Genomic DNA, 26948 nt, shown 5'->3' with positions numbered 1-26948 from the left:
TTGGAAAAAAAACATTTTCCTAAGGAGACCTCCTGAGGGATCAATACAGTTTTACCTTACCTTACCTTAATCTTCCAATAATAATATATTATTATTATTATATTATAATTTGCTAAAATTAAGTTATTCTACGTAAGAAAATTAAATATTGAAAATATGACATAATTAGAACGCTGTTTAAAAAAGTTTTCATACTTTACTATTGTTTGTTTCAGACAATTTCCTCGTAACCAATGTATTATTAATGTTTTCAAATATGTTTATGTTTTGGAATAGAAATTAATATTCTGCTTCCCCACGATAAAAGTTGCTTTAGCTGATATAAGTTGTTTTATCTCAGTTGCGACAGAAGTTGGTTTGTGTTTCGCTCGGATCGATGAGCGATACACTAGACACATTTATAACCACAATGCAATGCGCGCAGATCTGTGCTGCGTCCGCCCGAACGCAGCCAATCACATTCGCGCTGACAAGACAGGGAAGCCACGTCACGCAGTCACTTCCTGTTTACGTTGTTACGCATGACTCACTCGCAGCGGTTATTCCTGTACCGACAAACTGGCAAATTCAAATTAGATTCACAAAAGAGTGACGACGTGGAAACATTTTAACCACCGTAGAGACCCAACAGTCCGAAAAGCCCCTGGTAGCCGGTTTTATCCGAGGAGGAACCAGAACTAGCAGCGCTGGACTGTAGAAGCTAACAGTTAGCAGCTGGAACTTCAGTGTCACAGGATGGAGAACAAGTACAACCTCAAGAGTCCAGGTCTGTTTATCCAGTTGTATTGTTTTGTTTCTCAGTCTGTGGCATGTATAGATTCAAGCAGCAACACTGTCACCACAGATCAAAACTCGGGCACACTAGTGTTTACTATTATTTCATGATAACAATTGACAAGAACCAGAAGTACAGCGCAGACTGGTTCTTTAGTTTCGGTTGCTGTTTTGTTCTCTGACACTCTTCTGTTTCACTTCTTAGAAATGGAAAGCCCATTGAATTCTCCTGTTTGTACAGGTCACACTTGTCTTCGCATCATGTTACATCCTGCAACGCTCGATGTTTTCAGACAAGTTTAGTTTACAATCCAAATGATAGTTCTTAAGATCGAATAGGAGTAATCTATTTTGTTTACAACAAAGGAACGGAAATGTAAAATCACAGTTATCAGCCTGTTTGTCCCGACATTTTTAGGAAACCTGTTGGTTTAATGAGATTTATTGAAGTAATGACCTTCATGTTTTTCCACAGATGCTAACTTTATACCTGTGTTTACAGGATTCTAGATAAATAGATGGATAGATAAACTTTATTAGACCCTCTGGAGATCTGGAGATGTCCTTTGGGAAATTGGCAACACTTACACTCCACACTTTAATGCCTTAGTCTTGTAATTTCATAAAAAAAAATAGGATGACGCAAAATGCTATAAAAATAAGCATAATGAGCAGAAAGTCAGACAAATGTCAAGTAATTACAAAGTATGAAGGCTTTATTCCGCGTTTCAGATACTGTATGAAAAATATATGAATTCGTTTTTTTTTCAACTTCATAAAATGAACCAAGTATTTAGCAAAAAAAAAAAAAAAATTCATATAACCCAATAACTGCTCTTCCAAGCTTGACAATTGTAAAGGGCAGATTGTTTCACTCTAATTTATCTTGCTCTTCAATTTGATTTGATTTTGAAAGCCGTGTTTATTCCTGGCTGCCATGCTTTATTTTGAAGCATTATTTTGATTACTTCTACTTGGTCAGGTGTATAAAGATGTCCTGTTTCCTTCCGTACAAGATGAACAGCTCATCATGTGGGGTGATTGTGTGTGCTGAACACCAAAGATCGATTTTGGACCAGCAACTCAGTCTGTCTGACTGAAGTTAAAGTTAACTTGAATGACGGCTACACTTGGCCCTCTTGGATGGCTAAAGGAGATATTGGAAGTTTTAATGTTTATTGTTGCAAGGGAGTGTTAATTTAAACAATTATATTTATCTGCTACTAAAGGTCCATGTGTTTTGTTTAAATTGAGGGTGCTAGAATGTATTACTTTATCTTCCTCATTGTTGTGAAAATGCAAGTATTTTTTCTGTTCTGTAGATTTCATGATGCAAAGAAAGAGCGATCCGATGGTGACATAAAAGGCACCGGTTACTAATCTCAGTGCCTGTTTGAATCATCCCGAAAGACCACTACATCTATAATGTTTGAGCTAAAGGGGAACTAGTCTCTACTTACTTTCCAGCGTCGTACCTCTGCCTAGCACTTTGTTTTTAGAACCTCAGAGACCTGCTTAAAGGCCATCTAATATGAAAACCCAACTCTCCTGACTCTCTCGCAAGTTTCAAATGTTAATCTTCCTCTTAGGGATGAAGTAAGATCCTCATCATGATGATGTTCTGGAGTTATTACTTTATAAAGTTCTCCCCCGTCTGAAATCTAGGCTAACCAAAGGTCACGAGTTCGAGCCCATTATGACGACAATAATGGTCTTCACTCCTCCTGCAGCCAGCTGTAATCACGCCGACTTTGTTTGTACAACGAGTCTCTTTGAGATGGAGACTTTCTGGGATTGATAATGTTCGGTGACAAACCTCAATGCTTGACCATTCACAGCAGAATGGGTGTGATTCCTGTAAACGTTCATAAAAGGTTTTTCAGTGGGCAGGGCCTCTGCACATTTTCTGCATGTAAATACTTCAAATATTAAAAGATAGTTTTGTGCAAACAGACACATACTGATGAGTTCAATAGAGGTACACTTAAATGAACACAGTGGTTGCCCGCGTAGGCAAGTCAACAAAAAAGTGGTGGACCTTGGACCTGATCAAAGTTGTCATTTCCTTACACCACCCAGGGCTCTTAGATTCCTCAGCTGGAGAATTTGTTTAAGTTTCAGTTTTAATCACAGCATGCAAATTAACTTTCTGGTTCCACATTTTTTTGTAGCACTATCAATTCCTGTGGGACCATAGTTTTGGTTCTCTTTTATAATTTCCAGTTTCCGATGTGTATTTATAATAAATGTCAAAGGGTTGCTTTCCTGCTTTTGAACTAATACTCACTGATCTTAACTGTATTTTTTAGAAATAAAATATTGTGTCATATTTTGATGTCTATACTTATTGCCAGGGTTCTGACATTTGGCTCTGGGTTGACATCTATCGGCAGATGTGTTTACATGGACTGCTCTCATCAGAATATATGCCTGAACAGAATGACAAATGCTGCATGGTAACACCTCTATTTGAATGAAATGGTCTGGTGGGGACGCTGCACAGAGACAACAAATCTTCTAGGCTTGACACCATTTTCAATTTAATTTTGACCTGTATGTATGAAGTAGTTTAGTATTCCTGTTTGCTCTGATGTGCAATAACATTTGCCTACACTAAAGGAATACATTATTAATGATCATTCTTGCAATTAATATGTAGTCAGAGTTTGGATTGTTTTACTTACACACTCGGCTAATAACATGCATGCAAACTTGTGTAAAAGATTACATTTAATTTAGTAATTTTGTCACATATGCATAGTAATACAAATGCATAAAAAATGCATGATCCACAAAAAATGAATATAGTAAGTGTGATGAATGTATTTTAAAAAGGAGGTATATTTGCTATCAAAATCCCCCCTAACTGCTAATGCTAGATGAAGAAGACATGGCATGAAGATCAGCTTTAGTAGATCGGCTCTAAAGCTGAGCAATTAACCTATTCAGTCAACAGTATTTTAGTTTCACAAGCTCCCAAAGTATACAGTGTTATTCATGAAAAGTCGGGGAAAGACCAAAGTTTAATGTTTTTTTCTTTTTCTTTCCGATCTTGGCAAAGTAGTTTAGTTTACGGGAAGTAATCTAAACATCTCATTGTACATGGCCATAGGTGAATCAGTGATTTATTACACATTTTAATTATAAATAGCTCTCTTTAGTTCTGGATTATTATTATTTTTTGTTGGATTTAGTACGATAAGTAAATTCAACATCCTGACATTATGCAATATTGTCTCCCCTTTCCCTACTGCCCAGCTGTGACTCATCTCTTATTACAAAAACTCAAAATGTGTGTTACGTAAGATGATTTGGCGTCAAAGGATTACCAGTGCCTTGGGCTAGTGACCAGAGGCCACAAGCACTTATTTTGGATAGGGCTTTTCCCTGTCTGCTTAGCTCACTAACTCCGGAAGCAAATGCCAAAAATGGACATGGATAAGAGGAAACGTCACTCAAATGTGTCAGGCTCTAGGCAGATTGACTGACACCTATTATCTCCACATTCAGTATGTCAGGAATGAATTATATTTGCCATATAATGTCCTTCTTTGACTTCTAGATGGATGGAATAGGCCGCTTTGTGACCCTGGTCTAGAAAGGAGCTTTACAAATAACTGTTACTTACTTAATTACTTACCATCAGATTATGGCTCCATCATTAATCGAAGTTTGAATCACAATTTTGCTGATATGGTTCAACAAGCCTGATGGTTGGTGATATTGACTTTCAAAAAACAAATCTATTCAAGCATTTTCTCAGCCTGAAGTTCAAACCCTTTGTTTCCACTTCTTTATAACTTGTGGTAGTTGGTTCATTATAGGCATTTGCTAGAAATAATTAACCAGAAAAAATAGAAAGTAGAGATATACTATGACATGTCTAAATTATAGGTGCGTTTTTGTGGAGAATGAGTTTACTTTGTGTTTTGGGGTGTTTGTGTGTGTTATTGTTCTTTTTGACTACACACCTGCTCCATCTGATGTAATGTAGCTGATGTAAAGTTTATCTTCAAAGTGTTTTTTTATTGTTACATTGCAAAAAGAAATAATCTGAAATAATTTTCTATTTCACTTTTGTGATAGTTATGTTACTTAGATGAATGATGATGAACACTTGATACTCAGTAAAAATACAGGGATTAGACTTGCTATCATGTGTGAGTGGAATAAAACACTTTGTACACCAATCTATGAAAAAAGCATGAAAAAGGAGGGGGAACACATTCGACCTGATGGAATCTTAATCCCATTTTAAATTTTGAAAATTGTCCGCTGCCAAAATGCATAACCAACTTGAAATATTAATTAACTTGTGCCACTGTTTTTCATGGTCCTACTAAATGTTTCCATCCTGGCACTGGCTATACAACCTAAAAAGAAACAATTTATTCAACCACAGATGCAGAAGTCCGAGGAAGTCCGGAAAGTAATTGTGGAACTCTTCTTGACATATCTATTCCAGACAGTGCCTGTCCAGCCCTGTCAACCCATTCCATCAATTCCACTGCCCACTCGTTTGGATTTCCTTAAGGGGAATCATGACTAGCTGGTGGGCAGCAAGAGGACAGATTAACCTAAATATATCAACTTCACATCCACCTCAGTTGTAACACCTTCTCTCAGAAACTTTACCATGAAGTTCAGGTGGATGATATCAAAGTAGGGCTGGGAATAAAATTACAAAACTATCTTTCAAAGAACAAACTTTTCCTTTGTAGACACGGTTGATGGAGACATCTATAGATTGTAAACATGACAAATTATTTCTTAGCTTCATGGTGTAGGTGTATGATCTTGTTGACTTCCCTTCGAGGAGGAGAGGAGGCAGATAAATAATCAAATAAAGAATGCAAGAGAAGGTTGGTTACTAAATAAACAGGTTTAGGTGCTGGGTATCAATCGACACAGGTACTGATGCTGATGCCTTCAGTTTGATACCGGTTCCTAAACTATCCTTTTTTATAACAATTTTACAAGAAAAATTCTAGCAAAACAGAAAGGACAGTACACGTAGTACAAAAATAGTTGAATTTTTCAAGAAATTTCCATTAAATTTCAAATCTAAGTCCAAAATATGAATGGACAATTTCTAGTGCAAAAGAACATGTGCAAACAATATAATATTCAATGCTTTTCTTTTCTTTGGAAAATCATTTCCGCTTTCTTGGGACCCAGCAGTGGGAAAAGTAGCTCTCAGGGTGTGGATGATGCTTAAACAAAGATAGCTGGTTTCTTAGTTTGATAGCTGCACTCTAGCTGCTGGCACTGTCCTCCTCACATCAGTGTTAGAAGCTTATTTGAAGAGAAGATAAACATAACAGTAAAAACAAGTTTATCTGTTTCAATAGCTGACCCAATAAACCCATGAAATAAAGATGCACAATAATATTTTAAATTAGCGTCACATTTATACATGTTAAATTAACTGAGCGATGCACATATTAAGCTGCAATAACATTAAGTAATTTACCTATTGATAACGCAGATATAGAAAAACACTGTACTTGGTACTCTCAGCCCTGAATTACACTGGATTTTTATTTGTTCTTCTGACACCTACTCACTTTAGGGAATTATTTAAGCTGATTGAGCCGATCGAGTCTTTGGAGGGATAGCGTGGGATCACCACCAACCGCGATGTCATGCCAGACCCTATCCACCATTAAATATTTATTAGACTCTTCTTGAACTTTGATCACTCAGGAATTGGGTGTTTATTTATATTTTTTTGGGCTGTTAGAATTTGGTTGAAATTACTTGAAAATAATGATATATAAAAACACACTGCCAAACTATTTTTTTTTGTATTCAGTCAGCGATCTCCCCAGCACAGTGGGCAAATTAAACAAAATCTCTAATTTAATGGGTTTCCAACCTAGAAAGTGGCTTGTTTTGAAAATTGTCCTTTTCCTGTGTAATTTAGTTAAACAACAATATAAATACATTTCTAAGAAACCCATACAAATGAAAATTGTATATTTAAATAATAATAAAAAACACATGCTAAAGAAAGATGACACAAAGACCCCACAACTCTGTTAACTACTGTTAAAACGTGACTCACCTCCAGCACATATAAGAGCTAGGATGTCAAAGGATATAGAGTTCCATGATGTTGGGCCTGAGATTTAGCCTGTGGATGCTGGAAAAGATCATGTGACCAGTAGCTATGAATAAAGCCTGATGCTGGCGGCTTGTACAGTGGCAATGTGGGGCAGTGTTGAGTCCCCAGCTGTCAGGACAATTAATTCCTTGCATTAGGTTTGTTGTCGCCCTGAGCTCCCTGCATGTGTCAGATACAGAAGTTGAACTTACTGTATGTAGACAGGGAGGGAGTGAACCATTGCAAGAATTCCCCTTCAATGGCCTTTGCCTTCCAGCAGACTTAACTAGAAAGACCTCCCTTCAAGACCTGTATGTCCCCAGGACCAAGAGAGGTGCAGGTCGAATCACAGCCGACCCTTCTCACCCTGGTTAGGGACCCTTACACCTCTGCCATCAGGCTGTAAGCTGCGTTCCATCAGGACCAGAACCACCCGCCACAACAATTCTTTCTTCCCCTCTGCATTCAGACTCATCAACACAAACCTGTTTGTGTCCTCACTCCCATAACTGCACTATGTAAATTTCCAATTTTTAATTTGTTAATTGTTGTTGTACTCGTGCTTAATTTTTTATTCTATTATTCGACCTTATCAATAGTAATGGCAAAAATAAAGAATTCTGATTCTGATACCTAGTTTCAAATGGAAGACACTAAGCAAACAGAATGATATAACTAACAAAAAGTAATTTCTAAATTTGTATTTTTTTAGATTCCACAAAGTTGCTTTGCTTTTCTTTTTTTTTTACATTGCCCGGAGCTTTTGGCCTTCTTTCAATGAGCTCTATCATTTTCTCAGCAGAGATAATTTTCTTTTAAGGTTGTCCCCTCACGGCTCATTTGTAGAATTTCTCGCCTTCTTAATTTTGTTTTTGTCAGTTGTGACATGCAGAAGTCGGGTCAGTACACAGCCTACAGTCATGTTTAGATTCATACCACATGAACTAAAAATACATTGTTATCACTTCTTTAAAAACTAAGCTCTGTCAGTCGATGAAATTCAGTAAAACCTGTGGAAACAATCAAGCTATGTGCAGCAATTTAATTGCACCTGTCACAGTTTACTTTATCACATTGTGTTTTTCCATTTTGCTCCAACTATAACATTCAAATCTCTAAATACAAATAAATTTGCTTCACTGCTTACCAGAAGCAATTATGTGTTGCACCTTCACAAATTCTAAGAGGGCAATCTGGACTTGCTACTAGCTAGTTCAGCTCAACTTTTAACATCAAAATGTTTCTCATTGCGTTGATGAAATTGTGCGATGGTGATAGATGCACAAAAGAAACACTCTTTGGATACTCACGGAAAAAGAATCATGCCTAACATCAAAGTGTTACTGAAGAGCAGTGTGGCCTAGTTATTTAAGGTACTTGAAACATAAATCTTCTAAGGCTAGGAAGACTTCAAGGACTTACAAAAGCAGCAAAGTTGCACCATGAAAACTTGAACGAAGCCACCAATATTAAGCTCTTAACTCACAGAGACATCTGAGCCCTGAACTGACAGTCTGAGCAATGCAACTGTTCTTCAAATTCTCTTTGAAATGACCTACTGGCTTGCATATCAATTAACAATTTAAAGTTCCCTTTGTGTCTAATGTCCTTTAACTTTACTCACATTTTCATTTTTCTCAACTTCTGTCAGTAGTTCAACAATATTTTCTTGACTTACCAAAGGGCTTCTCGGGGCACTCCGGTTTCCTCCCACAGTTCAATTACATACATAGGTTTATTTGGAACATGGGGAAATTGAGTATGTGTGTCAATGGTTGTGTGTATGTGTGCCCTGCGACAGACTGGCGACCTGTCCAGGGAGCATTGTCATAAGTCTTCTGAAACACTTCTAAATAATTTGGTTTTGTATCGGCTTTTCCCATATGTGGCTAAGACCGGCCATTTTTCCAATGATTGGTAAGCTGTGTGTTTGAAAAGCCGCTCCCTTCACTGAAGGGCATGTGTTTGTTTTTTTGTCAGTTTTCCACATCCTTTATATAAGCTTTTGTGATTGCGACAAGTGAAAGGTTTGACAGGAAGTTGTACAATTGTATCTTCAAACCGGAATCCAAAACCAATGGCAGGGAGGTATCAGAAGAAGCTAGGCCTTTAAGATTTCTGCAAGATAATTCTGAATTTATTAATTTTTTTGTTATTACTTTTATTGTTTGTTTTTTATTGTTCACTAATTTTGTTTGCTGTAAATTTAGTATAGGTTTTTTTTAGGACATATTTTACTTTAACTGAATACATCCAACAATTGAGTCCAAGCAAGAAAACATATGTTGCCCGAACGTACCACAGGAAAAATTTCAGGAATAAAGTTTTTGGTATTTTAGTTGTATTTTAAGATACTTAACAGGTGTCAAATCGCTAACAATACAGCTGCAGCAGCTAGAAGAAGGGCCTGATGCATGTTTGCCTTAATATTTACTCACTACAGAATGCATTGACTACATCCCTTTACTTTTTCGTTGGATAGACGAGTAATTTTTATTAAATATTAAACAGTAAAATCAATGGATACACATTTTATTCAGCAAAATAAAGTTATCACCAGTTAAAAATGACATTGGTTAAGTAGAAACAAATCCAACACACTGTTGTTGTAATGTTTTTGCTCGGTTATTTAGAATGCAAGGTTTTGTGTGCTGGTGCTCTGGCTACCTCATTGTTTTGCTGTGATCGCACTCTGCAATTTTCCAGATTCCGTGGGAAGATAAATTGACTTCAGACCTTTTTAAATTAAATCTGGAGACATAGCTTGCGACCACCTATTTTTCTGGGTGGTCGAATTCGGAGCAGAGGACTTGCGGGATTTTCATCCTCAGGATCTATGCTGTGTATGTAGATCAACAAAGACATGGTGGCCATCAAATCATTTACATATCTGTGACATACACACACACGCACTTTGCAAATCCAATTGTAATGATTGTTATGTTTTCAAGTACTGTAGTATAGTTCCTTTTCTTTGTTTCATGTTGTTTTCCTGACTTAAATAAAACATATACACTTAAAGTGATAGTTCACCCAAAATTTAAATTTCACTCATTTTATACTCACCCACATTGCAACTAAGATTTGGAATTATATTCAGAGTTCAGTCCTTTCCAGATCAGTCAGTTCCTTTTTAGAGTTATAGACAAAAATGTAAATCCATTTTATTGAAGCAATTTATTGCCCAGTGATGAACTTCCTCCAAAATGATGCTTAAAAACATCAATATACCTTCATACTGCTCATATGTAATGTTCATCTTGTATTGAAGCCTTGACGAAAATAATTGAATTAAATAATTCTATATTTATAATAAACCCTTTGTGGCAGGCGTTTAAACAGTAGCAAGCCACTTAAACAAAAACGCTTCAGTAAACCGTGTAGAGAGTGCACAGTCTACATTGTTTACAGTGTATACGGTAGACAGTCTACACTGTCTACTGTGAACATCATGCTATTCAATCATAGCCTAAAAACACTAACTTACCAAATGTGTGACCAAAATACTGCTCTATTCTTTTGTAAAACTCATTATATTATGTTATTTGATAGTTAGTCACAATGTTTGTTGTGGTACAGCTGGTTGTGGCAATTACAATGTCTTCATAAAATCCAAAATATTTTCATTTTCCTATTTGATTTTACTTGAGGGACTAATTAATTTCCTTGTTTACTAAGATATTCATTAGAGGGGCAGCAGAGAGACTTCCCGAGGAACTTTATTAGGAAAAACAAAAGTTGACATATGCTTAAAAAAATATTGCACCATCCCGCTGTCTTAATTTGCATTTTCATACACCACAATGACGATGTTGAAATAATTAATTTTGCAGCCCTTACATTAATAGTCGGGTCTATGGTTGCGTACATGGATTGTTTGCTAAGTAGTTAATAAATGCCACGTATTGAAGAAATGTGCTGTCTTTTTACAGCTGGCAGATTCTGCCAATCAAACAAGTTGCTCAAGATAACTGCCAAATTATCAGCCATCATGCTCTAGACTATTATTTCTGCAAATCAGGTTGACCAAATCTTAACAGTTTAAATGTTTTTTCTACTTTCTGCTATTTTAAATTTCATTCTCATTACTCCTTCTAATTTAATTACAATGTCTATTTTGTCAACTTGCTCCGTTTTAAATTTAATTAATTTTCTTGGTCAATATTCTTCCCTATATTTACTGTTTATTTGCCTTTTTTAATTTTAGTGATAGTTCTATCATAGTTTATTTGTGCTATTGCAGCAGTTGAAATAGTAATGTTAGTTGGATTAACAGAGAAGCCAGGCCCAAACATGCTTGATATTTTAGCCCAACATTTTTTCAAACAAGATCTTGAATCATATCGAACCTTATACTGACTATTCCTTGCCATGTGGATCTATCTGTGTTTTCCACTCACACACCTGCTCAAAATGCTTAAAACAATTTATAAGCACCAGGTTTCACATCCAAGGCCTGGCATTTTTACTACGGCATCGCCTGGAGGCTAAAAATGGCTCCATCTTTATGGTGCACCTTTTTGGAAACAGGGCCAGAGAAAACATCCGTTAAAAAAAAAAGTGGACGAGGACTTGCTACAATATTTCAAACACCTATGTTCCCCGGAGACCCCTCCCTTAGTTAGCCTGATGGTTTGTCCTTCGCCATAGCAAACATGATGGCCGTATGACCTTCTCTATACCTCTCTATCAACATGCTCCTTCCAAATGATGGATCTATGGTACTCTTTCTTGCCCTAAAAACATACTACTGAAACTGACCTCCCCTCTTGTACTGGCCTCAACAACAAGCGAAAATCCACAGCTAGAAAATATAGGAGCGGAGCTGCCGTAGTGATTGAGAGACAAAGCGGCGAAAAAGCAATAATTCATCACAAAACAGGAAAAAAAAGTATACGTTTAAGAAATTGATGGTAGGTTTAATACTTTTGTGTTGCTACCATTGAACTCGTGAACATATTCTCCAGCCACTTATGTCTTTTCCTTCAGCGCTTTTCCCCTGTATTTTCTCACTCTTTCATTCTACTCCCTGAACTCTCAGCTGCATTTTCCCTACCTCAGCTTTAAGCATTCAATCTCAGGCTGTGCCTTCACTGTCTTCCCATTCCTAATCAGTTTACTTTGTTGAATCATTTTATGCACCTTTTTTATTTTATTTTAACCTTTCCTATTTCTCATTTCATTCTGCTTAAACCATCAGTTAAGGGTTGGGTCAAAGTATTCTCAGTGTCACAGTTATCATAGAAAGCTTCAATCATTTCACACATTCAAGAAAATACCTCAAATAAAATGCAGCACAATTTATTTAAAATGTAAATAGCTTTCATTAATTAATCATTTAAACACCTAGACAGAATGCTTAAATATTCAACCTTTAATGTCAGCTGAGGAACTACCTGTGAATTTTCTACACAGATCAAGGACATTCTACTACATAACCTAAAAAAGGAAAAAAAACCTCTACAAATTAAACATTCAGGTATTAAATTATCATTATTCAAAACGTTGTTCCTCCTCAGTTAAAAACAGAATTGTGCTAACGGTCATATCAGCCATTAGCTTGGGGAACCCTGCAGACAGTGTCCACCCTCGCGGGTTGTTAACAGTAGAGTCCCCTTATCTTCACGTTATATTGATGAAGGTCGTGTTGTAAGGGCATTGAGTCATACTGCCTTTGCTCTGTATCATGACTTCATGACGATGGCACTTTGAGAACATAGCTTGTGCTGTAAGCAAGTCAGACAACTACTTCTGCTCCTGTATGTTACCTTTCTTTCATTTTTTTTTGTTTAACTACAGTAAGTAAGTAAGTAATTTTTATTTGTATAGCGCTTTTTGAGACCAGGGTCACAAAGCGCTTTACAATCAAAACAATCTTCAATAAAGTATATACTTTAAAGGTCAAGATAAAACTGATAACACAACAGGAGTTCCAGAAACTCAAGGAAAAGCCTGAACATTTAAAAACGTCTTAAGATGTTTCTTGAAGGAGTCAGTAGATCCATCAAGTGCAAAGATGTGTCGATCAAGTTTATATATCTAAATCCATATGTGTCATTTCCATATCTCCTCTGTTGCCTTCATGGCCATCAACGTCTGCTCATATAACCATTTTCTCACTACTTCACTTTCAATTCATAAACCTTGCAGAACTCTTTCTTCCCACTCCTGTGGGGTGTTCAGGCAGCAGTAGCCAAATTTCTTGTTATATAACTACATCAAAAGCAGACCCACTTAACTCAGGGGTTGAGTTTTCATCATTATTGAGAAAATCTTAAACCGGAAACTGTTTAAAAATCAATGTGTTACTCCCTGCAAACACAAGTTACAAGTTGAATTAGTAGGCAGCCATGTCACATTACATATTAGGGGATTTAATTTGAATTTAATTTAAATTCGGAGAATGGCTTGAAGCCTCTGTACCTTCTCATTCTCATGTGTAAACAAAAGAGTACAAAACAAACAAACCACAATACACACAATCGCAGACACTTGTGAGTCCACTGATTTACCGGGACTGGTTAATAGCTTCAATGCAAGTCATCTTAATGCAGAAGCTGACAGCACAAGTGCCCTGAACACTGCATGGTGTCGGAGCTTTTCACTGCTCCATCGCCTTGGTCTGCAGCCCAACGGTTATTTTCTTCCACAGCTCACACCTATTTTCCCTCTCAAAATGTCTTCCTCTGTTTTGCAGTCTTCACTCCCAACCATTGCAGCCCTTGCTCAATTGGATTCTAAGCCAATTTCGCCGCCATGAATACTCTTTAGTTCCGGTGTCTTTTCACAATCCCTTTTCCATTTGCAGGTCTGTCTTATTTCCTGTTACAGCGGACTGGCAGCTAAGAGGTGGAGCACTTACACAAGGACAGACCGAATTCAATCAATGAAATCCACTCGGCTCTTTCAAACATGTCATGAGTAGCACTTTGTTAAACCATGTACTGACTACTTCTGTGAATGACTAGATAACTTAAGCGAGACATCTGGCACTTTTTTCCCCCCAGGAATTAGCAAATGCACAGTTGACCCACTCATACGTTCACATTTTCTGTAGTAATTTATATTTGTAGAGCGTATTAATGAGTTTCTTAATGTTTCACAAGCACAGCTGGTATTCACTGCTTTATGACCATTAAGCTTTCATATTACAGAAAACACTATAAAGCTGTTGCTGCTGAAGAATCCTAAGGCCCTTATAGGTCCCCTATGTTCATGCTGTGTATGCCTCTGTCGTCCTCTGTATCTATAGAGGGATCTCAAATCAGCTTGGTTACCCTCTCACTTAGGCCTGGGTGGTATACCGGTTCATACTGAAAACCGGTCTTTATTTTTGTTACAATATTAATCTCAGCCGATACTGCAGACAGTTTTTCTGGTGTTTGACCCTCTTTTCTTCAATGATTGCCTTAACGTGGACAGTTTGATTCACTGTTTCACTAATCATTGTGTTGAAATACTAGATAAAGTGGCTCCTGTTGAGTTAAGTTAAATCGAACTTGACAATTCAGAAAAAACAGTGCCCTTGGACAAATTAAGATCTTCTGAGTCTGAAGAGACTTTGTTGAAAGACTGAGAATCTCTGGAAGTCAACTAAACTTGAGGTGCACAGACTTAACCTCAGGGATCTGATGTCCTCATTCAATGAGATGATGGAAACTGCCAGATCTGATTATATTCAGAAACTGGTAACGGGAAATAAGAAAAGTGTTGATTGACACACAAATTCTCTTGTGTGTCCTGCTGCTCCAATCACCCCTGTCTTCTGTGAAACTTACAGCAATACATTGTGGAGATTTTTCACTGACAAAATTAAATTGATCAAGGAGATAATCCCTCCCCTTTTGTGTGGTCCCTGCTGTCACTAAGCCTGTCCTCACCTTGTGGGTCCTCTTTAAACCTGTAACTCTGGCGCATATTTCGGCACTGGTGAGCAAGATGAAACTCTCCTCTTGCTTGTCTGACGTCCTTCCTTGTAGGCTCTTTATTAAAGTGTTTGATGTAATTGGCCCTTGTGTTACCAACATGGTAAACCTCTCCGTTTTCACAGAGGTTTTTTCCCAATGCATTTACACATGCCATTGTGGAGCCTTTATTCAAAAAGCCAGGCTTACCCGACTGACCTCCAGTAATTTCAGGTCTATTTCTAAGCTTCAATTATTGTCCAAGATCTTGGAGAAGGTGGTGTCTGAGCAGCTGTCATTGTTCCTGGATCAGAGCGACATCCATGAAAAGTTTCAGTCTGGCTTCCGCAAACATCACTCTTTTGGAGACAGCCTTACTGAAAGTGTCCAGTGACATCATGATGTCGGCTGACTAGGGTCAATACACTGTTCTGGTTCTCTTGGATCTGTCCTCAGCCTTTGACACAGTTGATCACCATATCCTGCTGAGAAGACTGAGGGATGAAAATAATAAAATAAGATAACACAGAAAATGAGCACAAACAAAACGGAACCAAGCAACATGGCTGCCATTCATTAACACTAAACTAGCAAATATCGCAGCAGTGTGTGTGAGGGAGGTAGTCTTAACTTCAAACACACTGCATATTTAATGGTCAGCTTCAACACTGTAGGTACAAGTATTTGTATAAAAAATAGTTTTAGTTATTTAACGGGTTATAGCAAATACTGTTGGGGAAATGTGTTCAACTTAAAGCGGCACTATGTAACGGCTATTATATTCTTTTATCACGTTTCACATTTTCTATACGGAATTTGAATTCCATGCACAGTCGAACTCTAGCAATTATTTTTAATGATGCTCTCCACTATAGTGCCCAGTCTGGGAGTTTCCACGTGACCAACAAACTGCACCCCACAAGTTGTTTTGAAGTTGCTGAGAAGATCAAACAAGAAAATGACCAAGAGCTTTTATTTAGTTTCGTAGACAAATCATTCTCTATGATTTTAACTTGGCTTATAGTTAAACACATTTGAGAAAAATACCCCCAGCTTTAATGAGATAACTTTGACAGCAGATGTGGCTATCTTGTTTTAAGTTTCCACATGGCAAATAACATTATCTTTAAGAGTAATGTTTTTCCTCATTACAGTAAAGTGGTGCCAGACTCTAGGCCACACACACGCAATGATAAAAATGTGTATATCTGCAAAAGCGCTGGGAAATAAAGCAATAAGAATATGGGATTAAATAGACATCAAATCTGGAAGCAGCAAAATTCATTACTCGTCCTTGAACATCACAACAAATGTGTGAAGATCTGTTAAGGTTTAACTCTGCCCCCTGACTGAAGACACCGAGTGGAGTAGATAAACAAGTGTTGTCAACTCCTCAGTAAGGAAATTCACTATCGGCTTGAAAATTTTCGTAAGAAAATAAGGAAAAAACTGTGATAGAACACTGTATCGGTACTCGACAGCACTGTACCAATTTTGTTTTGTCTTTTCTTTCACGTCATATTCAATGTTTTTCTTTCCATAGATCATTTATGGTTAGTAAAATAATTTGATCTTCGCGTTTGTTAATTTTTGTGTTGCAATTAAAACTTCCTGCTGACTCCAGTCACTTTTTAAGTTGATGTTTAGAAATATTTTGGTTCCAAAATAAATGAAAGAGTCATGTGGTCCTTCAATTCTGCAAGCATACGGGATACATATATCATTAGAAGATTCTCAATAGACACCCAAAGTATTGTCTATCCTAAAAGTTTCCCAATTACATTATTGTCTAGTATGCAATTCATTTACTTCTTCTTTTTGACAAATTTGTGACAGGCGCTGCTGCTTGTGAGGGTTTTGTGACGGGGAATATGGCTCACAGCAGAACCTGCTTCCTGCTGAAGATGGCAGCAATACTCTCATGGAAGCCCGATCCGTAAAAGGTGGAGTTGTCGGTAGTCGCAGTGCAGGGCCTGCCATTATGCCTGTAGACACGTCCACAGCTGCTATTATAACTAAATGAGATGAGCAACTTTTATGCCGTCAACTTCACAGGCTGAATGGTAATTGTGCTAGTACATAAACTGCAAACAGCTGTTAAAGCACTAGACTTGATTTCGTTTTTCAGAATAGGCTAAATGATTGTACATTATTATAAAGTCTTAGATTATATATTATTTAGCATTCATTATATATTTTAAAGCAATATTTGTATGCTAAAGAAGCATGTATTGAACAATGCTCTTGAAGTCGCTTGCGGTATTAGAAAGGTCAGTGACCAATTCTAGTTGGGAACAAAAGCACAACAGGGTTGTGTGTGCAATTTAGGCCAGTATTAACAACAGGGTAATCATCCATTAAAGGATGATGCATTCATTTTTTTAGAAGATTTTTGGGGGCTTGTTGTTCCTGCGTGTACGAAAAACTTCATCTCTTCTCTCAGGCTATGTTTTAATATGGCTTGGAATGTCTCGCCTGGAGCTGGATACAATTAATGTTTGTTTGTTTAGCTTACGATGTTTAACCCATCAAGAAACGACACACTGGTTGTGGATGCGCCAGTGTCATGAGCTCAGCTTTCTTGCTCTTTTTGTCTGCCATGCGCTATTATCTGATCTTGGAACACATTGTAGTGCTGCACAGTTGGAGGTATGGTGGCTGCAACTATGTATTTTGGAAATGATCATATCAAATCTGGATGCAGAAGCTGAATATGTTTCCCACCAAAATAACGTTTGATCTTTTGTTTTTCTCTGACCAGCGGTCAAACGTCTGATGAAGGAGGCAGCCGAACTGCGGGATCCCACAGAACACTACCATGCCCAACCACTAGAAGTAAGAATTATTTCCATTCAACATATTCTTTCTACATACTTAGTTTATTATAACTCAAAAGATTGAAGCTATACTATCATTTACCGTTACTATGGTTTTAAATACATATTAACAACACTAAACACAGCACTATTTTGTGTTTTTGTGGAAGAACTAAGAAGGAAAGAACTGACAAAGAACTTAAATCAAAGTGATATTTCTATTAATTCCAATATTAAAATAAATGATATATACACTCAAGTTATGTTCTGTCAGTATTATTCTGGGGATTCATTTTGTCAACGGTAACAGAGTGACACACATTTTTACAGTATAAACTTGTGCGTGACCTGCCGTAAATAAGGGGCTTTGCCAAGCAGATTTGATGCGGAGTGGGAGTGTGAGCTGCAAATCGCTGATATGGCCATGTTTAAATTCATGTAAAGTGTTTGTATTTTAAATTAAACACCAAATCTGTGTTGCCTTCAACATCAGAAAAATGATGCTTTTATGATACCGAGTATCAGTAACCATTCCTAGGAGTTCGTAATCCCAATGTAGCTGGTGAAGGAGGCCACCTGTGATCTGTATTCGAGCAAAGCAACCGGCGGAGAAGCTTTCACACTCCCAGTTCTTCATTTTATCATTCATATCATTCACTGCTCTTGAGTCCCCAAAGTTGCTGGAAATGATGTGCTATGCTCCGTTAAAACTTACCACGGAGTTTAAGCAACTATCTTTAAATTCCCCACTATTACAATTGTGTCAGCTCATGGAGTTGCTGATTTTCTTTTTCAATTGTTTTACTCACAGGCTGAACTGTTTGAGCAATTAAGTCGGGACTCATTAGGAAGAAAAAAGTGTGGACGTACTTACTTTGCACGAAAGTGCAGGGGCATTTAAGTCTCATGAAGTTTATTGGAGTAACAGTGAAAGTCCCACTGAAATAAGGATATTAGTTACTCTCTTGACCTGGTTTTCCACAGTTATCCAAGAGGCCTCAAAGGCTCTGCCATTAAAATATGTTTTCTTGTAGGAATTACTAGTCTCCAAATTTCCATTTTTTGTGTTTGTCAATGGTCACAACTGCAGTTGTTTTAATACGTATAATCAGCTGGTCATCTGATGTGAAGCATAGGAATGCATTTAAAAAAATAAAAATCCAGGCTCATCAAATCAAGAGTAATCCCCCCGCCCTCAGCTGGTAACTTCTCATGTATAAACACGAGACCTTTAGAACAATAAGGTCACCATGGAAACAGCCCTGTAGTGTTTGTGTTAAATAATTAAGTATGAGTCGTAAGCATTGCAAATAGTTTGTGAATTGGCTGTCACAGGCTGAGAGCCAAACATGTTTATTCATGAGTGAACAAAGTCATTCCTATTACTGTCAGAGACTATTGAAATTTCAGGAGGCGTTCAGAGGATGCAGAATCTTCCATGGCTACATTCACACGGCTGCTTCAATTATCTTTGCTAGAAGTTAAAATAAGTGCAAGTGCACTCAGAGTGCAGCCATTTCGCATGAAAGTTACATCCAAAATTATTTTGTCAATTCATCACCTTTCATCTTCAATAAAATAGCCTTATACCCTGCGGTATATGTGATTTGATTTTAATTGTATTGTATCATCTACCATGGTCAATCTTTCTGTTTTCATGTTTTTTCACTATTGCGCAGAAATGTCACTCACACAAATGCATTCAAAATAGCTATTATTGTGAGCAATTGTAGCTGTATTATAAAAGTGTGCTCAAATAAATAATAGTCCCACCTAATTAGGTTTAAATTGACTTTCATCCTAGACGGAACACGCAAAGAAATACTTCCAGTACGAATTATTTTTGCAGTTGGATGGTCCAAAATCCAAAATATGTCCATTCCATTCCCCACATAATTTCTCTCCAAAAAAGAACCAATTATTTTCAGTAGGATTGTTTTTTTGGACGGTATGATGTTTTCAACTTTCAGCTGTTAACGGCACACCACCAAAACTATGGAAAAAGAAATCACTTTTTAAACATTTACCAGTGTCGGGTGAGACAAAAAGATGTTGACTTTGTTGCAAAGACACACACACACACGAGTGTGATCTGTTCAATAATTGGGAATGGCTTCACTGCATTTAAAATTTTAGGAAGATACATAATAGAAAACTCCAAATTAAACAACAATAACAATAAAATAAATAAAAAAACAAGGAAGAGTTCAAGACAAAAAGCATGTTGTCTTGAATGTCCTTGCTCCTGCTTGTCCAGTTACAGGGGGCGAATACAGTGTAGGTTAGTAGGTAGTTATTTGGTGTCAAACTGGTTATAATACTATTTCTCTGGTTACTAACATACAAAGCACCATGCAACAAGTGACCTATAAAATCATGGTGATAGAAATAACAAAAGATGCAATGTTTTATTTGTCATCAACATGATTTATCAGTTTTTAGTCTGTTCTTTCAGTTGAAACGGATGTTTTTCCTGTTCTATTTTTACTTAACTTACTTACTCACTTTAATTTGCCTTTTACAGTTTCAAAATGTTTAGGTATTTTTAAATGTATATTGGTTTTGATTGTTCAAGTGCAAAAGAGTAAAAATTTAAGACCGTACTAATTAAGATATTTTCACTTTGCTCTAAATTTTTGCTTACATTTTCTTTTGCAATATAGTAAAATAAATTCTCTGAAAGAATCTGAAGTACACATCATCTAATTCCAGACAGCCTTCCTACATTCCTACATGGTAATCCAAAAGAGCTTCCAGCCTTAAACCAGGGAGCATAGTCTGTGCAATTGTTGCTCTATGTCTCTACATGTTTATTTTTGTGTGTGTGTACAGGACAACCTTTTTGAGTGGCACTTTTCAGTCCGTGGCCCCCCTGATTCTCATTTTGATGGTGGTGTTTACCACGGCAGGATCGTGCTACCACCCGAGTACCCCATGAAGCCTCCAAGCATCATCCTTCTAACGGTAAGCAAAAAAAAAAAGAAAAAAAAGAAGCAGCTCTAACAAATGTCACTCCACTCTCACATCTCATTATTCAGTCTGTGGAGCGGAGCAGAGAGGCGTCAAAATCAGATGATCAAGGAGTGGAAACTAGACGGCATGTCATTTAACCCACTGCCATTTTTGGACACATCACATTAAGTGGCAGTTGTCAGAACAAAGCCACGGCTTCCATCTCACTATCAAAGGGAATCTCAATTGCTTCATAAGAGCAGTGTATGTCCTGGTTGATGCAGGCCACTGTGATATATATACCACATACAACATTAGAATAAAAGCTGTCATGTTTTGCCAGCGTTTTCAGGACTTTTACTGAAAGTTTTATTCTCTTTTCTCCCCCATGCTGATGTTTTACAAGCTACTTTTGAGACGGTTTTTTTTATTCCTGTTTCTCCACCCACAAACCTTCTTCTACTGCTTTTTCTGACAGCCCAATGGAAGATTTGAAGTTGGGAAGAAGATTTGTTTGAGCATCTCTGGCCATCATCCAGAGACGTGGCAGCCCTCATGGAGCAGTAAGTCCCTCTAAGGACTCAACCTGGTCCATCTCCTTTTTGTTACAAAGCAACGAGTCTCTTTCTTACTCTCTGTATGTGGGTTTTGATTCTAAAATATATAACAATGTTGTTTTCATGCATCCAAAAGTAATTATATTTTTATCTTAAATTTATGTCAAACAATAGAAATGTGTTACTGGTCAAGGATTTGTTTTTTTCAATTAACATCATTTAAAAGGTTTAGCTCAGGGGTGACAAACTCAATCATACCTAGGGCCAAAATGATAGATCAGTCTAAAAAAAAACCAAAGCGTCTGTGAATGGTAATATGAGCATAGGTATGATATTGTCTTAATTATTGTCACTCTCATTGGAAGTGTCTATATGATTGTTAACATCCATAATCCCTGTATCATATCTTATATTAAACACTGGCATCTTTAAACGTCACAAATATTAACATGGACATTCATGTTTCTCGATGTGAGCCACTTAACATCACTTCGTTGGCCAGATTTGGCAACCTGGGCCATTCTTCTAAAACACCTTGTTCAGATAAATGCCTTGCTAAGACGAGAGGTCGTCGTGAATAAAAGATACCCATAACTGTGGGGTGAAATGGGGATGTTAGTGGAAAAATACAGATGAGAAAGACTTGCACTTCGGTCTTTGTCGATGTGAAGAATGTCTTCTTAGAGAGGAAGAGAGTGGTATTGTAAGAGGAAGTTAGTATTATCTGGGAATTATGTGAAGTATGTGAAGTCTATGTGTGAGGAACACACTAGTGACGATAAATATTTTAGGAGATAAATGTAATGTACAAAAATCCTATTACAGATTGATCTCATCCTGCTAGTAACCCTGGGAAATGGGGGAGAAAGAAATAAACAAATTGTGTTACAGTTTAGCCTCATCTTTTGTGGTGTGTGAATCATGCAGGGTCACATTCACCGCCACTACTTTATATCAAAGTGCTTCTACTAGCCGAAATCCCATTAAGTCCGTTTTTAGTCTGTTTTCTTCAGGTTTTCTTCAGGTTTCTTTGATGCATTGTCTTTGAACATTGACTTTTAAAGAAAAAAGTAAAGTCGTTTCAGAGAGAAACCCCCGCAGCTGGGTTTGAAGTGACCTCTTTACTTCACATTTGTGAATTCAGACCAACCCAAACACCACTGGCTGCTCTCTTCAACCGCATTACGGCTTATACAGCACTCTGGCGAGTGTAAGTGAAAGAGGCTTTACACAGTTGACATTTGCCTCCATACTAAAGGTGTCTAGAGTAAATCAAAAGCCTTCTTTACCAGAGCGGGACCCTCTCCAACAGCTCCAATTACTCTATGATTTTATGTTCAAAGGATGAGAGCTTTGGAGTGTGATTGTTCAAAAGTTGCTCTTCTTCTTTGTAAACATTATTCTGCTGTCAAAAGTTGAAGAGGAAAAAAAGAAAGTGGGTTGGAAATAAATCATGAAAATGTCATGGCCCTAGCTTCTGACTGCAGCTTTTATCCACCTTTCATGCCAATGTCGTTATCTAAGCTAACCATCACAATTTACACAGTGTTGTGGACGCTGCACTGCTCGCTGTACTAAACTTTGGTTCAATAAACTGGTGCAAGTTCTTTCTTTCGTTTGTTTACTTCCATTTTTTCAATTTATATTGATTTCCCTTCATATCTTAAGATTCGAAACAAGCCCCCTAACTACGACTATGTCAAGACTATCACGGTCATGTTTTTATTCATAAAAAGTAGACATTATATTTATGCTTAAATTAACTAATAATACTCAACCGCTCCACTGGACACACATATGTACATTCTCTGATTAAACTGTACCTTTAAGGTCTCTGTGATATTTAAACTTTTGACAAACTATTAATCACAGCTTCTATGGGACCTACAGTTACCACCTTTTAGGGATATGTACCATATTAATTCAACCTGTAACCAGAGCCACACTGGTAGTTTTCAAATGTATAAACAGTGCTTTGTGAAAAGATTTGTCCAAAAAGTTAAACAAAATAGATTTTTATTCATTCATTTATTCATTCATTTATATGTAACAATTGACTTACTGGTCTGGAAAATAACACCAAAACCAAAATGTGGTGCAGAAAGCTGTGTGACTTTTAGTCTGGTTACCACTGTTTATTTCAGATCCATTGCCATTATGGTAGTGGTACCCATACCTGCTACCTACTGGTCATGACGACTGTCCACAGCTTCCATAAGCTCAACAATCGCAACTTGTCGGTGGTAGTTATTAAGTCCTCCGCAACAATGAAATCCAGCAAGATCCAAGAGATGACTAGATAGAAAGAAGATATAGTGGACTACAACAGCCTTTAAAGTTGATGTTTGGACATATTTTTGCGATACTTAAAAATATAATCTTGTTCCTACAGTGTTGCAATATATTGTATCATTGTCCCGGTATCTTGATACAAATCATATCACTAGATTCTTGCCAATACACACCCCTACTTAGTAAAATATCTATTACACAAAAAAACCCACACACATTTGAATCTCTTATGCAATGTCAAGAGACATAAAAATACTGTCCAATCGATCTGTAGGAAATGATTTAATAGTTATATGTTGATTACACTCAACTTTTATTTTTCTTGCCATAGCCCTCTGTTTCTCTTTTGTTCTCTGTGAAAGCGCCAACACATCGATAGTGCACAGCTGTAGAGGCATGCTTTGGGGGAGAGGTTGCACATTTAAAATTAAGATGCAACCTTCTCATAATGTTTTAAAGAAGATCTTCTCTGTCTTTTCGCTTTGGCTGGTAGTTATGCCGTTCGGGACACAATGAGTCTGTTTGTTGTGAAGATAGTATTTAATAATTTTTGCAGACGGTCTTGTTACTACACTAACAATTCCAAATCTGAGCTTTAACGTCTTTACATGCATTTCTATAAATGCACTTCTATTATGACCTCCTTTTCTTTTCTCTTTGACAACTGAGAGGGTGATGCTTTGTGCGTGTCTGGGGTGCCTACAGGAAAACAATCACACAAGACACAAATCAATACATCATGCTATTTCTGCTCTAATGGTCACAGCTACAGGTTGAAGGCTGACCAGCGTCAGTCTGTTAATTGCAGTGACAGTGTAGTTGCTTTTCATTTTTTGGAAATTATATGAAGCATTCAAACTTTCTCTCTGATATCACTACAGAGTACCCATATGCATTTAAATTAATTTGGAGATGGTTAAAGAAATTAAAGACACCGACATATTTTCCGTCAAGCATCAGGGTTTGTCACCTCAAGTCGCCAATCCCGAAAGTCTCCACCTCCAAGGGACTCACTGGTTGGAGGAGGAGTGAAGTCCAATTTTACGTCTTTATGGACTTCGCTCTCGTAACTTCTAGTTCGCCAAGATTTCCGACTTTACAAAGTAATAAGTTCAAACCATCGTCATAATGAGGGACTTGCTGTATGTTGGAGAGAAAGACTTCAACATTTGAGACATGCGAGTAAGTGGAGTTGGGTTTTCACATTGGTTGCACTTTAAGAGCTATATGGTGGAATTCAAGACTTCCCTCTCAACTTTTTCTGGCAGCTTTAAGATGTGATTCTTATATATCCCCAAGCACTGGCTTTTCTCCAGATTCAGACATTTTTAATCTTCCTGTTGTCTCTGTGAAGGAGACTCTTGCCTCCTGTAACTTGGTTTTTCATATTCTGGTTTGATTGAATTTCCCCACCTCAGCTTCTCAGCACAGATCCCATTTCCAATATACTTTTTCTCTGAGCCTTAAATTAAATGAGTGAGCTGCTCATTTTTTGTTGAAAATGTCAACGTAATTGTATTCTCTGGAAAATTGGGCCCTTAATTTTCTCTGTGATACAAGAAAAAAAACATGTCAATTAGCTAAAAATTGTAGATTCTGCCTTCATGCCGAGTGAGGTCTGGTCTTGAATGTCCATGACGTACAGGACATGAACAGAATGTCAACCGTTTACTGAATATGATATTTTTGAGGTGTGAACTCATTTCCTTAATTACTTATGGCCAATTTTCCCTATTTCAGCACAACAAAGGTCACCATTCTTTTTAAATAAATACAAAACTCATACAAAAAGTAAACTAATGAACAAATATAACATCTATATTTATTTATTTCTCCCATTTTTCATGACCACTTGAAAAACAGTTTATCTGGTGAATGCAGGAATTCATTTTGATAACTGGTAACTTTAAAGAACAATGTATTGATCATTGGATCCAGGGATCACATGGCTCTTTCTTTACCCCCATAACCAGGATTTTTACATCCATCGAAGGGTAAAAAGTATTCTCTGTTTAAATGACAAGTTACTGCATGAAATCTTTAATCCACAGATGAGTTGCGCTGAGAGCAGAGCGATGCCCAAAGTGCACTGGTGTAAACTGCTACAGCACTTTAAATCAGCAGTTAGGTTTTGAAATACAAAGTGTCCTCTTATTTTTTTTTTTGTGACTTGGCATGTCAAAAACAGCAGTGAACTATTCAATAGCTGTCGTCTCCGTCCTTCTACCTCTCTGCTCACTTTCAGCCAATTGAGCATAGAGACTGATGCGTTCAGGTACGTTGTCATTCCTGATGGCAAGTTTGAATAACAAAGTTAGATTCAGTTTAGGGACGGCTTTCTTAAGTGAACTTTTTTCAATTTCAAAGTTCCCCTTTTGTCCCTCACTTTCAAGGTTCCTCTGTATTATTTATTCGAATAACATTAAAGTGTACTTGAACAATAATGAAATATGTTGCAAGTCCATTAATCTTTCAGTGACCAATGTTACATGATGCACATTTTAACTCTACAATTTGGTCCTAGTAGCTGTTTCGAAAATGTCTTACAGGTGCCACATTGCATCGGGTAGATATTTGTTTGTTAAAAGAAGCATTTCTTTTAAGATAAAATTCCCTGTTAAATGTTATTTAAAGAACGGGTGCATTCATATTTCCATTTTTTCTTGTTTATTCATGCAAGATGAAACATGATTAAGATAGTTTAAAATAAATCATCTTTAATTGTGATTAATTTACTGGCAATTCAGGGACAAGGATACACAATTGTGATATATTTTGATTCTGTAAGAACAACCATATATAGAATTTACAGTACTTGACTGGTGTTGCATAATAACTAGACTGCATGACTCTAGATAAAGTTGTTACTGCTTTCATTTGCGTTGAAACCAAAATATGTTCAAACAGCTTTAAAAGCTGCTGGAGTCGAATGTATCCTCTTGTCCTCGGTCATGGCCGGGATCTCGCTGGATTTCATTGCCCCTTTTGTTGTGCTTTGGGTCATTGTCCTGTTGTAGGATGAAATTGGCTCCAATCAAGCGCTGTCCACAGGGTATGGCATGGCGTTCCAAAATGGAGTGATAGCCTTCCTTATTTAGAATCCCTTTAACCCTGAACAAATCTCCCACCTTACCAGCACCAAAGCAACCCCAGACCATCACGTTACCCCCACCATGCTTGACAGATGGCGTCAGGCACTCTTCCAGCATCTTTTCAGTTGTTCTGCGTCTCACAAATGTTCTTCTATGTGATCCAAACACCTCAAACTTCGATTCGTCCGTCCATAACACTTTTTCCAATCTTCCTCTGTCCAATGTCTGTGTTCTTTTGCCCATATTAATCTTTTTCTTTTATTGGCCAGTCTCAGATATGGCTTTTTCTTTGCCACTCTGCCCTGAAGGCCAGCATCCCGGAGTCGCCTCTTCACTGTATATGTTGACACTGGCGTTTTGCGGGTACTATTTAATGAAGCTGCCAGTTGAGGACCTGTGAGGCGTCTATTTCTCAAACTAGAGACTCTAATGTTATTTTTCTTATCTTCTTGCTG

The 26948-nt window shown here is 37.3% G+C and overlaps 1 protein-coding gene across 1 annotated transcript in view; it reads left to right on the top strand.

Moving 5' to 3' along the window:
* Nucleotides 1-496: 496 nt before the first annotated feature.
* The window catches only part of ube2j1 (ubiquitin-conjugating enzyme E2, J1), a 44886-nt gene continuing 18434 nt past the window's right edge, over nt 497-26948 (top strand). The window contains exons 1-4 of the mRNA XM_087778761.1: nt 497-766; nt 17546-17619; nt 20433-20564; nt 21031-21115. Of these exons, the coding sequence (XP_087634887.1) occupies nt 736-766; nt 17546-17619; nt 20433-20564; nt 21031-21115 (322 nt within the window). The 5' untranslated portion in view covers nt 497-735. The remainder of the gene's footprint in view (nt 767-17545; nt 17620-20432; nt 20565-21030; nt 21116-26948) is intronic.

Source organism: Callionymus lyra, chromosome 17, assembly GCF_982586985.1.
Source record: "Callionymus lyra chromosome 17, fCalLyr1.hap1.1, whole genome shotgun sequence".
Lineage (NCBI taxonomy): Eukaryota > Metazoa > Chordata > Actinopteri > Syngnathiformes > Callionymidae > Callionymus > Callionymus lyra.
This window is presented reverse-complemented; position numbering and strand designations above follow the sequence as displayed.